The sequence below is a fragment of the Leucoraja erinacea genome, chromosome 4 (assembly GCF_028641065.1).
Source record: "Leucoraja erinacea ecotype New England chromosome 4, Leri_hhj_1, whole genome shotgun sequence".
NCBI lineage: Eukaryota > Metazoa > Chordata > Chondrichthyes > Rajiformes > Rajidae > Leucoraja > Leucoraja erinaceus.
This window is the reverse complement of record NC_073380.1, coordinates 48,330,052-48,349,244: the sequence shown is the minus strand read 5'-3', so window position 1 is coordinate 48,349,244 and position 19,193 is coordinate 48,330,052. Positions and strand designations below refer to the sequence as shown.

The window sequence follows — 19,193 nt, the reverse complement described above, 5'->3', positions numbered from 1 at the left end:
AAGGTACTTCCTTTTATTTTTAAGACTATGGCCTCTGGTCCTAGACTCTCCCACTAGTGGAAACATCCTCCCCACATTCACTCTATCCAGGCCTTTCACTATTCGGTAAGTTTCAATGAGGTCATGGAATCATAGAATGATACAGTGTGGAAACAGGCCCTTCGGACCAACTTGCCCACACAAGCCAACATGTCCCAGCGACACTCGTCCCACCTGCCTGCGCTTGGTCCATATCCCTCCAAACTTGTCCCAAACTTGAAGATTGAGGGGGGGATCTTATAGAAACGTACAAAATTCTTAAGGGGATGGACAGGCTAAATGTAGGAAGATTGCTCCCGATGTTGGGGAAGTCCAGAACAAGGGGTCACAGTTTAAGGATAAAGGGGAAATCTTTAAGGACTGAGATGAGAAAAACATTTTTTTCATACACATAGAGTGGTGAATCTCTGGAATTCTCTGCCACAGAATGTAGTTGAGGCCAGTTCATTGGCTATATTTAAGAGGAAGTTAGATGTGGCCCTTGTGGCTAAAGGGATCAGGGGGTATGGAGAGAAAGCAGGTACAGGATACTGAGTTGGATGATCAGCCATGATCATATTGAATGGCGGTGCAGGCTCGAAAGGCCGAATGGCCTACTCCTGCACCTATTTTCTATGTTTCTACATTTCTATATATGTACCTGTCTAACTGTTTCTTAAACGTTGTGATAGTCCCAGCCTCAACTACCTCTCTGGCAGCTTGCTCCATACACCCACTACCCTTTGTGTTAAAACGTTAACCCTCAGATTCCTATTAAATCTTTTCCCCTTCACCTTGAACCAATGTCCTCCGGTCCTCAATTCCCCAACTCTGGGCAAGAGATTTTGAGCATCCCCCCGATCTATTGCTCTCATGATTTTATACACCTCTATAAGATCACCCCTCATCCTCCTGCGCTCCAAGGAATAGAGACCCAGCCTATTCAACCTAGGTCCTCCCTCATCCTTCTAAACTGCAGCGAGTACAGGCCAAGTGCCTTCAAACACACATATGTTAACCCAATCAGTACCAAAGCATTTATCCAAACATTCAACCCTGAATCCACCAATAACCACAGACTAAGATGTCTTACCAATTCCTTGCTTTGATGTCATTGCTGCCGCTTCATTTGACGGAATGTATTCAGAAACATTTCCATTGAATGGAATGGCAACACTGTTGTTTCTGTTTTGCTGAAATTTATCCAGGAATTTGTCTACGTTATCTCCTGAGAAAGATAGCACATCCACAAGGTAAATCATGACGATAAACAGGATTCGAAAATTAATTAGCATAAACATTAAAAGTATTAAAGCTCCAAAATATACTTAGCACCGTCCAGACCACATTTTAAATATGGGTGAATAAGGATCGGTTTCTTTTAAATTATTTATTTCCGAAGCAAGTAATGGACTAATTCCAACAATTAAACATGATGTAAAATAATGCATCCAAAAAAGAATACTTCAAATTGTTCCATGGTGTTCCAAATTATTCTGTAAACTTAAATATCCACGGCCATTTCCATAGTGACTGTCCTCGGCATAATGCAATCCTTGGCTTAATGACAATATGACTTTGGTGTGATAGTTTGTGTATGTCTCAACTCTCACCTTGCATCTGTCTAAGCTCCCAGAGTTAAGTTGAACTTAATTCCCCATCCTCAAGTTGAGTGGAATTTCATCTCAAGAGTCTCCTATGGCATAACCTGGGCCTGTTATCAGGTCAAGGCTTGTATTAATCCAAGTGCTTTGGGGATTTATAACGTAAACTCACCTGCGCTATACCACTACGGCAAAGTTACATGTTCGAGACAGCAAATGGACTTAGCATCTGAGAGAATATATATTGTAGAGTCAGTCTCTACTATTTGCATATCATTACAATATGGTGGCATGGAGTTACTATTGCGTCTACATAGAAACATAGAAAATAGGTGCAGGTGTCGGCCATTCGAGCCAGCACTGCCGTTCAATATGATCATGGTTGATCATCCAAAATCAGTACCCCGTTCCTGCCTTCTCCCCATATCTCTTGATTCCATTAGCCCTAAAAGCTATATCTAACTCTCTCCTGAAAACATCTAGTGAATTGGCCTCCACTGCCTTCTGTGGCCGACAGCCTGTCCATTGCCCCCACCTCGCGGCCTCCCAGTTGGATCGGAGCGGCCTTTCCTACCGGAGACCGGGGACCGGACCAGAGCTTCAGCAGCGGCGGCGTGGTGCTGAATTCACCGCGGAGCGGGTGATGCCTTCCTGGATCGCCGTTTGGAGCTCCAGAGCGTTGGGCCGCTGATCTAACATCGCGGGGCTGTGGTACACAGAGCTCCTAGCGCGGGCAGCGCTGACCAACATCGCGAAATCCCTTGGGCCCTTTGCCGAGGGCCACCTGCAAGAATCTCCGCCCGGCGTGGCCTGTGGACATCGGGAGCTGCGGACTCCGGTGGGAAGCGGCTGATTTGGCGGTCCAAGCCATTGAGGTTGGCCTCCCATTCCGACATCGGAGTGCCAACATCGCGGCGAGCGGGCATGAGCGGCGGGCTGCCCATAGTGGCGACTGCAGAGGGCTCCGGAGGCCCCGACCACGGGTGAACATAAGAGGAAGATGACTGACGTCTTTATTTTATTGTATGGCTGTATGGTGATCACATTTCACTGTGCCAACTGGCACATGCAACAAATAAATGTATTTTGTATTTTGTATCAGTGTATCAGAGATTCACAACTCTCTGATGAAAAAGGTTTCCTCGTCTTAGTCCTAAATGGCCTATCCTTTATTCTTAAACTGTGACCCCTGGTTCTGGACTCCCCCAACATCGGGAACATTTTTCCGGCAGGTCAAGTGACCTGGCTTAGATCTTGGCCTAGGGAGGTATCTGTGTGCAGTTTACATATTCTCTGTGACAATGTAGTTCTCTGAATTCCTCCCACATTCAAATGATAAGTAGATTCATTAGTCATTGCAACTGAACTGTAATGTATTTTAAATGCACAAGCTTTTATCAGGCTTTCATCAGTCAGGGCATTGAGTATAGAAGCTCGGGTGTTATGTTACAGTTGTACAAGACTTTGATGAGGCGACATTTGGAGTATTGTGTTCAATTTTAGTCATCCAGCTACAGGAAAGACGCCATGAAGCTGGAAAGAGTGCAGAGAAAATTTATGAGGAGTTGCCCGCACTTGAGGACCTGAGAAATAGGGAGAGGTTGGGCAGGCTAGGACTTTATTCCTTTCAGTGTAGAAGGCTGAGGGATGATCTAAAAGAGGAGTATAAAATCAAGGAAACAGATAGGTGAATGCACAAAAACATTTACACAAGGAAAGAGAATCATAAACCAGAGGACATATGTTTAAAGTGAGAGGGTGCAAAATTTAATATGAACCTGTGGGGGCAACTTGTTCAATCAGAGGGTGGTGGGTACATGGAGTGAATTTCCAGAAGATGTAGTTGAGGCAGGTAATATAACAGCCCCACGTGCATGAATAGGAAAGGTTGAGAGGATTATGGGCCAAATGCGGGCAAATAGGACTAGCTTAGATGGTCTTGGTCGGCATGGACGAGTTGGGCTGAAGGGCCTGTTTCTGTGCTGTATTACTCAATGAAAGTCAGTGGAAGAATTATGTACTTCTCTTTCCAGCTCCGAACCACAGATATTCTTGTGTGTCAGCATTGTGCCACAGGAAAATCGTTCAATGGTGCTTCAAATTATGGGCACAGGATCGGGAAATTAAGCACTAACAAATGACGCAACACAAATAACCCTATAACATTTCCTGAAGAGAATTTTAATGTTTGCAAAGGCATTAAGAGATTCAAGGATTGAATGATCAGCTGTGCTAATCTTGAGAGAAAATGTTCCCATCTAAATTCTGCTGCTTTTGTTCATCCCTATAAAGCAAAAATTATAAATCCATACCACTCCTAGAAACTCTCAATAATAATGAAAGCATGTGGTAATGTTTTAGAACACAAACAGAACATCAGCGCAAAGTGCCTATAGCTCTCAAGTGGGACTATGCCATTAAATCCATGACAGCAGATTAGAGAAGCTCAGTGAAAAACACTTGCAGAAAGTTCACCTTCAACCTCCCTGCCTGGAACAGAAATTTGGTGAATTAGGTAGTTTTCTTCAATCTTTAAAAACATTTTGAGGAGAGCACCCACATTTATCCTGCTCTAGCTGTAGCACACAAAATTACAATTGTCACTGAGGTGAACCCATTCTTCACTTATTATTTATATCAAAGTATATTATTTTGTTAATGGAAGGCTCCTTCATCAACCTCACTCTAATCATCGTAAACTTGATTTTATTTGCTGTACACGTCACGCAACAAGAGCTGTTCCCCCATCCTCACTGGACACTTTCACCAATACTCGTAGTTAAGTAACACATAAAAATGGATTTTTTAAATTTTCCTATATCTCCATTGTTCCACCCTTTTCCAATCTCTACCTAATAACAATCCAAAATCTTTGAGTTCGGCCATTTCTGGACTCTTCAGGCAGACCAGAGGAGGCAGTCATACCCCCATCCATATAAACGGGACTGAGGTGCAGCGCGTCTCCAGCTATAAATTCCTCGGCGTACATATCTCAGAGGATTTGTCCTGGTCCCTCAACACCTCCAAACTGATCAAAAAGGCACAGCAGCGCCTTTACTTCCTGAGGAGGCTCAAGAAAGCCCACCTGTCCCCCCAGATCCTGACCAACTTTTACCGCTGTACTATAGAGAGTATCCTGACCACCTGCTTCACGGTATGGTACAGCAGCTGCACTGCTGCGGACAGGAAGGCACTACAACGGGTGGTGAAAACCGCGCAGCACATCATCGGTGCCCCGCTCCCTGCCATGGATGCCCTCCACCGAAAACGGTGTCTGAGACGGGCTGGGAAGATCATCAAAAACCCCTCACACCCCAACCATGGACTGTTTGCCCTCCTCCCATCAGGGAGGCGGTACAGGAGCCTCAGGTCACGTACTAGTAGGATGAGGAACAGCTTCTACAACAACACAATCACACTGCTGAACTCGGAGTCCCGACGATAGATTTCTCTGGTCCCTCCGTCCCCATTGTTTAATTATTCTGTATTTCCTGATTATTCTGTATCTTCCCTCTTTCTATTTTTTTTGTTTTCTTCATGTACAACTACTACGGACTGACGCAAAACTGCATTTCGTTGTACTGATACTTGTATTTGTGCGATGACATTAAAGTTGAATTGAATTATGCAGCCCTAAAATTAATCACTCCCCCTTTGGTTTCAGTGCCTTTATCCACTTCTCCATATGCATTCCTTATTTGATGATTCTCCTTAATGTCTCTCTATGACCAGGCTACCTGTACTGGCTTCATCTTGCACTAAACCAGGGGTGGGGAACCTTTTCATGTTGGAATGTTGCATCAAGTTAGCTATAAATCTAATAAGGCTGCATCCAAGAACCTTCAACTAGATATACTTCAAAATGCACATTATTTTGTTAAAATAGCCCTCATGATTTATTAATGTTTTAATTGTGGCCGTCAGTCGGAGAGGATTATTTAGTTGAATCTTCTTTTACTCTTTGGTATTTTAAATACGTTCATTTTAAGATTAAAATAAAATTAATAAAAGACGAACAAAAACATAGAATAAAAATAAAAGGATTTGTTCTACAAATATTGGATCCATTCAAAAGGCCGCACTTAATGGCGCAGAAAGCCGTACGCGGCCTTAAGGCCACAGGTTCCCCACCCCTGCACTAAACGATGTTCACGTTATTCCCTTTATCATATATCTGTACACCGTGGATGGCTCAATTATAATCACATATTGTCTTTCCGATGTCTGGTTAGCACGCAACAAAAGCTTTTCACTGTACCTCGGCACACGTGACAATAAACTGAACTCAACTCAGTCATATCTCTTTATACGAGATGTTTTCAAGAGAGAGTTAGATTTAGCTCTAGGGTTTGGGGTGGGAGATTGCAACCTTCACGTGGTCCGCCTTGTTTCGACGAATGCAATCAACCTGCCGTGCACAATCAAATAAAACAAGTTGTCCTTCAACTTTAGGCTGTGCACGCCATACGCAAGAAGACGAAGCTCTAGGGCTAACGGAATCAGGGGATATGGGAAGAAAGCAGGAACGGGTACTGATTCTGGATGATCGGCCATGATCATATTGAATGGTGGTGCTGGCACAAAGGGTCAAATGGCCTCCTCCTGCACATATTTTCTATGTTTCTAAGTCTCATATTTATTGTTGAACCCATTGATACTTAAAGCGAGGAGCACGATCCAAGAACCGTGCATCCAACGGCCGGGTCATAAGGAATAGTAGTTCCTATCTGACTCCCTTTTCACGGACTCCATACATTTTACCAATCATCCCCCCCCCCCCCCCCCCCCCCCCCCACCAAAATCAACTGTATCCACCTATCACTTGCCAGGCTTTGCTGCACCCTCACCTGTCATAAGGTCATAAGGAACAGGATTAGAATTAGGCCATTCGGCCCATACGCCGCCATTCAATCATGGCTGATCTATCTCTCCCTCCTAACTCCATTCTCCTGCCTTTTCCCCCATAACCTCTGACACCTGTACTAATCAACTTTTAGTGTCCTCTGACATATGAAGACCTGAAGCCCAAAATAGTTTCCAATTCAGCTCTGCCATCAAGCATTCAGGGGGAATCAATGTAACATTGTCCAGAGCATTGTCTAGGCATGTATTTGTCAGGTAGCTGGCACAGTTTTCAGAGGAGTATGCAATTAAATCCATTTAACAATGCAGCAAAGTACCAAGATGATATTATCTTTCAGTTTCTGTCTCCTCGGGATAATGGTTTTCAACCATTGCTGAGTCCAACAGTTTGAACATAGTCGGTTGATTGTGCTTGATGAACTGTTTCCAATCCCGCAACAGAAAAAACCATCAATCCTAGGTCTTGGACTACACACCATTAGTGAATTAAAAAATCTTTTTACAATCAGCACAAAGTCAGTTAACATTTGAAGTCTCAGCCCTGAATATTCCTGCCAAATCTGATTAGTGCACAACAAGTAGTGTTCATCCAAAAAAAGCAAGTTCTTCAGCGTATATCATTCGCTCCTACGTGCAAGTGACATCTTCAAGTAAACTAATTTATTTGGCAAGTTTCCTTAAATGTCTTCTCTAACTGGTTGACTGCTGACGGCCCAGATATTTTCAACCATATCTGATTACATTATAAGAATTATAAGGACGGCACTGTGGTGCAGTGGTAGAGTTGCTGCCTTTCATGTCTCACGAGCATGCGACTCCATGCGGCAAGCGCGACTCTAAAGGGCCGGTCCCACCAGCATGCGCCTGCATGCGGTAAGCGCGACCAAACCAGAAGCGGGAGCCGCGCGGAGGTCGAGTGAGTGACACGGCGTTGAGGCGGCTGCGGGCCGGCAGGCCGTTGCCGCACGGAATTTTTAAACACGGTCAGTTTTTCGGAGCCCCGCGCGATATCGGGACCAGCTCCGCACAACTCCATACGGCTCCGGAATATGGAAGTGGGACTGGCCCCGCGAAGCCGTACGGCTCAAGCGACCATGTTAGGTCACGCTTGCCGCATGGAGTCACATGCTGGTGGGACCGGCCCTTTAGGTCGCGCTTGCCACATGGAGTCGCATGCTCATAGGACAGGCCCTTTACAGAGCCCGATGCCCGGGTCCGATCCTGACGATAGGTGCTGCCTGTACGGAGTTTGTAATTTCTCCATTTGTCTTGCTTGGATTTTGTTGGGGATTTCCGGTTTCCTTCCACAGACATACAGGCATGGAGGTAATTGGCTTGGTATCATTGTAAATTGCCCCTAGTGTGTGTAGGATAGTGTTAGTGTGCGGGGATCCCTGGTCGGCATGGACTCGGTGGGTCGAAGGGCCTATTTTCACACTGTAACTGTAAACTAAACTAATTGTTCCCCGCATCCTCTTGTATTAAAGGCAGAGGACTCAATAGAACAGATACCCAGTTGGAACAAGGGTGGAAACAGAGCAACAAAATAATAAATCTATAATGCCAAATTTTCAAAGAGTGTTCTTTGTTCTTCCAGACATCTCATATAGCAAACCATAAAGCTGTCATTTCTTCTCAATGTCTTGGTTCACTTCACATTGGATACAAACAAAGAAAAATTACACCCACTTTTTAAAAGGGATTGAGGCCAGAAAACAATTAACATGAAACTACCTCAGAGTAAAGCATTAACCAGAGATTGAAAAAGTAATATTTTATGTGAAATTCTCAACAAAATTGACCGTGGCCCTGAGAATTCTACTTTTATTTCTTTAGAAGATTCTTGGGCAACAGGGATTTTTTGATATGTAAACCCAATTCTATTACGTTTCACAGTGGTGCAATGGTAAAGTTGCTGCCTTACAGCGTCAGAGACCCGAGGTCTATCCTGACTAGGGGTGCTGTCTATAAGGGTACGTTCTGCCTGTGACCGTTTGGATTTTCTCCGGTTGCCTTCCACACTCCAAAGACGCAAAGGTTTGTAGGTTAATTGGCTTCTGTAAATTGTCCCTAATGTGTTGGATAGAACTAGTGTATGAGTGATCGTTGATGGGCTTGGACTCGGTGGGCCAAAGGGCCTGTTTCCACACTGTATCTCTAAAGTCTAAAGTATAACAAAAGTATCTCCATCACCGCTATCAATGTTAAAATTAAAAAGCTGAGCCAAACTTTGATTATGGCTTGTGTTGGTTGTCATTTAATTTCTATCTGCATCACTTAACTCAACTTAAAATGTTCTTCGACAGCATTGCACGTTATTAAATCTACCACAGCTCATGACTTTGTCTCCTGAAATACCCTGCAAAGCTGGCTCTTTTACGCCCCGCATGCTGCTCCCATTAAGTGAATACAAATTAACTATTATCACAGCAATATAAAAAATAGCAGCACCATATCGGCTGTAGGCAGTTATAAGTTGCACTGGAGAGAATCTACAAATGACAAAATTATGAATAGCAAATCAATTGCCTGTTTTATGCCACCATTGATTTCCTCTCCATTGACGTCAGGTAATTTATAGGCGTGGAAGATTGCAACCTTCATGTAGTCCACCCTGTTTCGACGAATCCAATCAACCTGGCGTACACCATCAAATAAGATCAAATAGAACAAGTTGTCCTACAACTTTAGGCTGTGCACGCCATACGCATGAAGAAGAAGAGGTAATTAATCCAAAGGCTTTAGTGGTAGCACCACAAATTAACGGGCATGCCACAAGTTTGAAAACATGGTATCAGTTGTAAATAATTCTTGAGTCACAAAGCTGACATGGGATTTCCAGATACATATCCAGCACTTGCACTGTGATGGACACAAAGTGCTGGAGTAACTCATCGGGTCAGGCAGCATCTCTGGAGAACATGGATGGATGGGTTGTGACCCATCTTCATACTGCACATTGCTCCCTGTCTGTGATTCCTGCGATCTTTACATATTGAACAGTGGTGCCATCAAGGTTAATGTTCTCTGGATTGTTTTATGTGGGGGGGAAACTTTTTTCTCAAACTCTTACCTTGCCGGAGATGCAATTGTTTTCCGGATCGTATCTCCGGTCGCTCTGTGGCCTAACATCATGGAGCTGGAGGCCTCGCTCAAGACTAACTTTGAGCCCCACCACGGGGCCGTGGACTTGCCATCGGAGCCTGCTATCCCTCGCCTGTGATCGACGCTCCAACTGCAACCTGTGGATTTCACCATTGCGAAGCTCGCAGTCTCAGGTAGAGACTGATGTCGGGAAGTTCCAAAGTCGCAAGAGATTCAACCAGCCCCGACCCGGGGTCCGATCGTCCGGCGCGGGGAGCTGAGATCCCCCCGATGCAGGAGCGTGATTGCCCTGACGCGGGGGGACTGACCGCCGGCTACAGGAGCCAAGATCGTCCCGTCAACATAAGCCTCAAGGCTCCCGACCGCAGGAGGACAAAGAAGGGATGAGATTGAACATTTTTTCGGCTTCCATAACAGTGAGGAATGTGGGGGAGTCACTGTGGTGGATGTTCATGTTAAAATGTACTTTGTGTTTTTTGTTGTGATTTATTGGTATGACTGTATGGCAAATGAAATTCCTCGTCTGTTGCAAAATATACGTGGTTAATAAAGAATGATTATGATTATTATGATTATGATAACAGAAACATTAAAAAATAGAACATAGGTGCAGGAGTAGGCCATTCAGCCCTTTGAACCCACCGTCACTCAATATTATCCTGGCTGATCATCCAGAATCAATAGACAATAGACAATAGGTGCAGGAGTAGGCCATTTGGCCCTTTGAGCCAGCACCGCCATTCAATGTGATCATGGCTGATCATCTCCAATAAGTATCCCGTTCCTGCCTCCTCCCCATATCCCCAAACTCCGCTATCTTTAAGAGCCCTATCTAGCTCTCTCTTGAAAGCATCCAGAGAACCGGCCTCCACCGCCCTCTGAGGCAGAGAATTCCACAGACTCACCACTCTCTGTGAGAAAAATTGTTTCCTCGTCCGTTCTAAATGGCTTACTCCTTATACTTAAACTGTAGCCCCTGGTTCTGGACTCCCCCAACATCGGGAACATGTTTCCTGCCTCTAGCGTGTCCAGGCCCTTAACAATCTTATATGTTTCAATGAGATCTCCTCTCATCCTTCTAAACTCCAGAGTATACAAGCCCAGCCGCTCCATTGTCTCAGCATATGACAGTCTCGCCATCTCGGTAATTAACCTTGTAAACCTATGCTGCACTCCCTCAATAGCAATAACGTTCTTCCTCAAATTAGTGGATGAAAACTGCACACAATACTCCAGGTGTGGTCTCACTAGGGCACTGTACAACTGCAGAAGGACCTCTTTGCTCCAAAACTCAACTCCTCTTGTTATGAAGGCCAATATGTCATTCGCTTTTTTCACTGCCTGCTGTGCCTGCATGCTTACTTTCATTGACTGATGAACAAGGACCACCAGATCCCATTGAACTTCCTCTTTTCCCAACTTGACACCATTTACATAATAATCTGCCTTCCTGTTTTTGCTACTTTAGTGGATAATCTCACATTTATCCACATTAAACTGCATCTGCCATGCATCTGCCCACTCACCCAACCTGTCCAAGTCACCCTGCATTCTCATAGCATCCTCCTTACAGTTCACACTGTCACCCAGCTTTGTGTCATCTGCAAATTTGCTAATGTTACTTTGAATCTAAATCATTGATGTATATTGTAAATAGCTGCGGTCCCAGCACCAAGCTTTGCGGTACCCCATTAGTCACTGCCTGCCATTCTGAAAGGGACCCGTTAAAAGCACTTTGGTGTCAATGCGAGTTGACTTAAAAGGTGCTATGTAAATAAAACTTACTTACTTACTCTTTGTTTCCTGTCTGCCAACCAATTTTCTATCCATGTCAGCACTCTACCCGCAATACCATGTGCCCTAATTTTGCCCACTAATCTCTATGTGGGACCTTATCAAATGCTTCTGAAAGTCCAGGTATACTACATCCACTGGCTCTCCCTTGTCGATTTTGCTAATTACATCCTCAAAAAATTCCAGAAGATTAGTCGAGCATGATTTCCCCTTCGTACATCCATGCTGACTCGGACCAATCCTGTTACTGCTATCCAAATGTGCTGCTATTTCATCTTTTGTAATTGACTCCAGCATCTTCCCACCACCGACATCAGGCTAACTGATCTATAATTCCCTGTTTTCTCTCTCCGCATTTCTTAAAAAGTGGGATAACATTAGCTACCTTCCAATCCACAGGGACTGATCCTGAATCTATAGAACATTGGAAAATTATCACCAATGCTTCCACGATTTCCAGAACCACTTCCTTAAGTACCCTGGGATGCAGACCATCAGGACCTGAGGATTTATCAGCCTTCAGTCCCCCCTGGGGATTTATCAGCCTTCAGTCACCCGTTCCTGCTTTCACCCCACATCCTTCGATCCCGTTAGCCCTAAGAGCCACATCCAACTCTCTCTTGAATACATCCAGTGAATTGGCCTCCACTGACTTCTGTGGCAGAAAATTCCACAGATTCATAACTCTCTGGGTGAAAAAGGCTTTCCTCATCTCAGTCCTAAATGGCCTACCCCTTATTCTTAAACTGTGACCCCTGGTTCTGGACTCCCCCAACATCGGGAATATTTTTCCTGCATCTAGCCTGTCCAATCCCCGCTCATCTTCTAAATTCCAGTGAATATAAGCCCAGTCAATCCATTCTTTCATCATATATCAGTCCCACCATCCCGGGAATTAACCTGGTGAACCTACGCTGAACACCCTGAATAACAAGAATGTCCTTCCTCAAAATAGGAAACCAAAATTGCACGCAATACTCCAGGTGCGGTCTCACCAGGGCCCTGTACAACGGCAGCAGGACCTCGTTGCTCCTAAACTCAAATCCCACTCCAAACTCATATACCAACTCCCAATTGTGTGAACAACATAAAGATCATGCCACTGGACACACAACCAAGAGGCCCTGATTTTAAAATGTTACAACAAGTTATGAAACTAAACAATGGATGAGAATATTATTCTCATTGATTCAACAGTTGCAAGAGAGCTGTAGTGGGGAACTATCATCTCACATCTCAAACATGTATCAAAAATGTCCTGTTGGAATTAGCATGGGGCCAATTGTAAAGGAAATAAATGACTTTTAATTTACATGTAAAGATGGGTTAAATTCACCTCATGGGCTCTGGTAGATCCAAAACCCAATGTCAAACAAATGATTGAATGCTTGGGTAATAATCAGGTCAAATGTCTTCCTCAATTTGGCAGAAATTACTCAAACTTGCTTAAAATAGTTCAATGCTTTTTTTTCTCCATTTGAAGAACAATTACTAGATGTAGAAAAGTGAACTTAAGACCATCTGATTGAAACACTTACCAAAGGGGGAGGTTTTGAAATGGGATGCCAAAATACTGACTTTTCCTGTAATTAGTTCGTAGCTGATTTCCTTCAGAAACTCAGTGGTGGTGAGCATACTCTCGGCTAAAACTCTGGATTGATAGTGACCTGAAGAAAGCAGATGTATTCATTGCTTATGGTACACGTGTTTACAGTTGAAATTAGTGACACGTTATAAATTGTGCAACTGAAGCTTTTAACATTATTACTTTCAATACAGTACTGCCCGAAATCTTTAACTATATGGTTTAACGAGCAAGGAGATGGGAAGCATTTCAAACATCTGGGTTATAAAATGTAATTATTTACAAACAGTTTTTGGATTTCGGCCAAGTATTTTTATAATCATCTGATGAAATCTGGGAGATGGAATAGTGAAATTGGTAAATCTGCTGAGCATTACAGTTCAAAGATAAATCAAGATTACTGGGGATTCATAAAGGCATCACTGTACGTGCAAATAAAAGGAAGAGGCCCATTGCAATTTGCCTTATAAGGGGTCTGCAGAGGTTCTTTACCTTACAAAGCAGGTCAGAAAATCACCCCAACAAAAAAGACTTTATACAAGTGGGCCAAAATTCAAGTAGACACAAAAAGCTGGAGTAACTCAGCGGGGCAGGCAGCATCTCTGGAGAGAAGGAATGGGTGACGTTTCGGGTCAAAACCCTTCTTCAGAGCAAATTCAAGGTGAGCATTCTCTCGGCTAAAACTCTGGATTGATAGTGACCTGAAGAAAGCAGATCTCCTTGAAACCTACCAAATAATGAAAGGATTTGGAGAGGATGTTTCCAGCAGTGGGAGAGGCAAGAACCAGAAGGTACAGTCTCAGAATTATAAGAGGTTCCTTTAGAATGGAGATGAGGAGGAATTTCTTCAGTGAGATGGTGGGGAATCTGTGGAATTTGTTGTCACATATAACTGTGGAGGGCAAAGTCATTGGATATATTTTGGAGATTGACAGGTTCTTGATTAATGAGGGCATCAGAAGTTACGGGGAGAAGGCAGGGGAATGGGGTTGAGAAAGAAAAATAAATCAGCCATGATGGAATGGCGGAGCAGATTCAATGGGCCTAATTCTGCTGCTCTGTCTTATGGTATGGTTTTTTGGAATTGCTGGTGGCCTACTCATTCTCCAGCTCTATGACAGAAATCTTTGCTGTAATTTTGTCCCAACATTTGTCATCGCATAGGAATTTCACTTCGACTCAGACGGACTGGAGAATTGCAGCTACTGCAGATGAACTAAGTCCCTGATCTTTGTTCTCCATACTTCAAGTTGTTAATGCATTGCTGTAAGGTTTTAACATGGGATCAAATAATTAAAGACTTCAGTTACTGAGCTAGTTGGAAGAGAAGTCCCAGGGAATCAAGACCTGAAGACCAAAGAGGGAGCACTGTAGTCAGGCAGCCACAGGCATATGACTGACCAAGGAGTAATGCAACAAAAAACTCCTGTACAATAAGCAATTGATAATTCAAGACAAATGGCAAGTAACGGGCAGATCAAATGTTTGGAAATATATATATTTTAAAGTTACCACAGCAATCATAACTCTATTCCCTAGGAAATATTTTAATTTAAAAAAGTATTAATCATTGTTACCAAGCTTAATTTGAGTTTATGTTTTGTATCAAAAAGATAAGTTTGAACAGATTTGGAAAATATACTTACCTAAAACCACCACACAAAATTCATTGCCTCTGATCTTTGACGTACAAATGACGACCACATAGTTTGGTACTTTCTGTTGAAGATGCACATCGCCAAATGTTCTTAACGTCTCAGAGATGCCCTCTGCTAGAGAATTCTGAGAAAAAACAACTTGCACCAGATCTCTCGACACACTGGCGGCAAGGCGGGCCAGCCAGGGTAACTGCCCTGGAGACACAGTGGAACAAGGGGCTCCCAGCTGCAGGTATCGGTCTTTGAGGCTCGAGTCCTGTATAGCTTTCAGCATAATCTGTTCAAATTCTTCCCTGAGCGGCATTTGGTCTGGACCTGAAACAACCAAATACCCCGCAATGATTGAATTCTGAAATATATACATAAATCATAAGATCATAGGTGATAGGAGTAGAATTAGGCCGTTTGGACCATCAGGTGTTCTCCGCCATTCAATGACAGCTGACCTATCTCTCCCTCCTAACCCCATTCTCCTGCACATCTCCCCATAACCATAACCAAATAACACAACAATCATCGGAGATAATGACTTGACTCGTAAAATGCCATAAACTCATAATTTTTGCAAGGGTTACTTTTCAGAAATGGCCACAAATCATGACAATTCAAATACCATTGTTTCCCACTGACTCCAGCCGATTCTGGGCGATTTCTTTGAGGGCTGGGTTTGCAGAGTTGAGACTTTTATTTGATGGGAGACGTGGGTTGGGAGGCACCGCGGGGGCACAATGGTGGTCAGGCAAGAATAGGGCCATGGCGTCCCAGCAAGGATATGGCTGGAGGCCCGCGGTAGGCTGGAGCTTGCCTGGATAGGGCACCGCTCATAATAACTAGAGCACGGATTGGACGTTGAAAATGGTGCCAAAACATGACGCTGCTTGATTGCGGGATCAGTAGACTATTTCTGTACACTTGCTAATAGAGGATACATAGATAATAGGTGCAGGAGTAGGCCAGTCGGCCCTTCGAGCCTGCACCGCCATTCAATATGATCATGGCTGATCATCCAACTCAGTATCCTATACCTGCCTTCTCTCCATACCCCCTGATCCCTTTAGCCACAAGGGCCACATCTAACTCCCTCTAAAATATAGTCAATGAACTGGCCTCAACTACCTTCTGTGGCAGAGAATTTCAGAGATTCGCCACTCTCTGTGTGAAAAATGTTTTCCTCATCTCGGTCCTAAAAGATTTCCCCCTTATCCTTAAACTGTGACCCCTTGTTCTGGGCTTCCCCAACATCGGGAACAATCTTCCTGCATCTAGCCTGTCCAACCCTTTAAGAATTTTGTAAGTTTCTATAAGATCCCCCCTCAATCTTCTAAATTCTAGCGAGTACAAGCCGAGTCTATCCAGTCTTTCATCATATGAAAGTCCTGATGCGGTTGGGTATGGGAATGCTGTACTGGACTGTATGTAAGAGAATAATTTCAATGTGCTTTTGCATGTGGGACAACAAAAGCACCATTGAACCTTGGCCATGAACCCTCTCAAGATGGGAAGCCTTGTGGACACAAGCACAGGCACCAACACCGGCCTTTTGGTGAGACATGTAGTACTTTACTAGTGGAAGAATATATGGATACGGAAGGGTTGAATATTAGGGCAGGAATGGTGGTATTAATTCTCTCATGTTGTAAACGGTTATTACCAGGAGATTGTGAAGTGCAAGTGTTACCCGTCATGTATATTACCTAATTTAGTAATTGCCCAGTTCTTAAAGCACGTGCAAGTGAAAACTGAACAAGAAAGATAAACAGCATTATGGGCTGGAGTCTGTGTAAATATATTATTTACAGGAAGAATTATCTGTACAAAACAGACCATAGCTAATATAATCTGACCACGTCACCTGCTCCAGATTACAAAACAGCAGACCATCTAATTATGAGGCTGTTGCCAGGACGAGAGAGTGTGAGCTATAGGGAGAGGTTGAGCAGGCTGGGTCTCTATTCCTTGGAGCACAGGAGGATGAATGGTGATCTTATAGAGGTGTATAAAATCATGAGAGGAATAGATCGGGTAGATTCACAGAGTCTTTTGCCCAGAGTAGGGGAATCGAGGACCAGAGGACATAGGTTCAAGGTGAAGGAGAAAAGATTTAATAAGAATCTGAGGGGTAACCTTTTCACTCAAAGGGTGGTGGGTGTATGGAACAAGCTGCCAGAGGAGGTAGTTGAGGCTGGGACTATCCCAACGTTTAAGAAACAGTTGGACAGGTACATGGATAGGACAAGTTTGTAGGGATATGGACCAAACGCAGGCAGGTGGGACTAGTGTAGCTGGGACATGTTGGCCAGTGTGGGCATGTTGGGCCGAAGGGCCTGTTTCCACACTATATAACTCTATGACTACCTTATTTCAATGATTCAGTATTTTATAAATCAGAGCATCACACGCAGAAAGGTGAAGGGATTGTAAAATTCTTTGGGAATCTCTACTGATCTCCAACTATAAACCCAGCAAAATCCATAATAGAACTTCATTTAGTTGTGCACTTGTTAGCTCCACGAGCTCCAGCGTTGGAGATCAACATTGGTTTGCCAGCTGTAAATCCTTACAGAACTCATTGACAAGTGTAGGAGAAATAGAAGAAATGGTGTATGCAAGATATTTACAATAAAGTACTTAAAATCTTACCAAGATGAATCAGATATTGTATTGTTAAGAGGATCATGTTTTCCACTGATAGTATCTGGCCGTTGGAAATTCCCAGTTGTTCCAGCTCAGCTGATGTCGGCTGTGGAAATTTGTAACAATTCACAAGTAGGGGACTCACTACAATATCACCAACGTTGCCATAAAAATATGGCAAAGAACCATAACCTGCAAAGAGAAACAAAACATATGAGTCTTTCCATAATATTCAAGATCAAATTATATGTGTGCATAGGAGAACATTATAGTTTAGTTTAGTTTAGTTAATTGTCACATGTATCGAGGTACAGTGAAAAGCATTTGTCCTGTGCTAACCAGCCAACAGAAAGACTATAGTGGACATAAAAAGCTGGAGCAATTCGGCGGGACAGGCAGCATCTCCGGAGAGAAGGAATGGATGAAATTTCGGAACCTTCTAGAAGAGAGAGAAACAATAACACACGTAAACTATTCACAAACTATCAAAAACATACATAAACTTTTGATGGGAGGAGATAAAATTGTTAGTTGTCATGCACACTTGTCATCGGGCCACCAGGCAATTGTGTCCCCCCCATGTTTTAAAAGCAATTTCCGCCCTTGCATTCAGCCCATCCCTTGACTGTGCTTTCTTTAAGACCTCTATCTAACTCTTTCTTGAAAGAATCCAGAGAATTGGCCTCCAATGCCTTCTGAGGCAGAGAATTCCACAGATTCGCAGCTCTCTGGGTGAAAAAGCTTTTCTTCATTGCCATTTTAAATGGCCTACCCCTTATTCTTAAACTGTAGCCCCTGGTTCTGCACTCCACCAACATCGGGGTCATGTTTCCTGCCTCTAGCATGTCCAATCCCTTAATAATCGTTTTGTTATAACTATTTATCCTTATAACGTTTTGTGTTTTGCTCAAGAATCCTGCTTCTGCAGTTCCTTCTATCTCCATGTATGGCAAACTTGCAGGTAAAAAAGCGTTGAGGTGCAAAAAGCAGCTGGTTTCATTGTCTTTGAGATAAAACAAATACAAATTAATTAAAATCAAGATCTCTTGCCTTGATTACTATCAGATGGCAATAAAAAAAAGTTTCAGTTGTATCCTGGTTATGCTCCTGGTTAAACATCAAGGATCCCACTGGATACAGCTTACTTATTGATCAACCTCAACTACCCATAATCTATACATATATTAGATGAAGGTTGGTGTGGAGGGAATAGTTACTGTGTTAACCTCATATAGTTGTTCAGCTTTAGCTGGACACTGTTACTCATCTAAGCATCAGCAATCTTGCAAATCCTGAATAGTGTAAGAAGGAACTGCAGATGCTGGTTTACACTGAAGATAGACACAAATGCCGGAGAAACTCAACGGGTCAGGAAGCATCTATGGAGAAAAGGAATACGTGACGTTTTGGGTCGAGACCCTTCATCAAACTAAGAGTCAGGGAGGGGGTTACTGGAGGTATAGGAAGGTATAGAACAAAGCAGAGCCTGCATCGATGACCCAGGAAAGGTCAAACCCACAATGGCCCATTGTTGCCTGGGGACAAGGTGATACTGAATGAATTCATGATAAAATTAACAAGGGGACTAGGGTGGGGGAGGTGGCCAAGGTGAACTGAGTGCAGGAGTTCAGCAAAATGGTCTCCCAGCCTGCCTTCGGTCTCATTGATAGGCAGGAGTCCACACCGAGAACACACATGAACTCGTATATTGATGAGGCATAGTCAAAAGTGAGACCACAAATACGTTGTTTGAAAATTATTGAGCTATGAAGTTAAAAAAAAAAACTTTCACCACATAATGTATTATTCCCTTCCTTGTAACGAATAAATAGTCACCACAGTAGGAGCTGAAAGTGATTGCTTTTCTTGGACAATCCTACCATGTCCACTGTCTCTAGAAGAGGAAGCGAGTAACTTAATCCAAAGAACACA

General features: G+C 43.5%; 1 protein-coding gene across 6 annotated transcripts in view; it reads right to left on the bottom strand.

Moving 5' to 3' along the window:
• greb1l (GREB1 like retinoic acid receptor coactivator) overlaps nt 1-19,193 on the bottom strand; it is a 233,688-nt gene that overhangs the window by 51,823 nt on the left and 162,672 nt on the right. For all 6 annotated transcript variants that reach the window (XM_055634189.1, XM_055634186.1, XM_055634184.1 and 3 more), the window contains 4 exons: nt 17,268-17,453; nt 14,616-14,942; nt 12,923-13,051; nt 1,112-1,246 (listed from right to left, as the gene is read on the bottom strand). In XM_055634189.1, the coding sequence (XP_055490164.1) occupies nt 1,112-1,246; nt 12,923-13,051; nt 14,616-14,942; nt 17,268-17,453 (777 nt within the window). The remainder of the gene's footprint in view (nt 1-1,111; nt 1,247-12,922; nt 13,052-14,615; nt 14,943-17,267; nt 17,454-19,193) is intronic.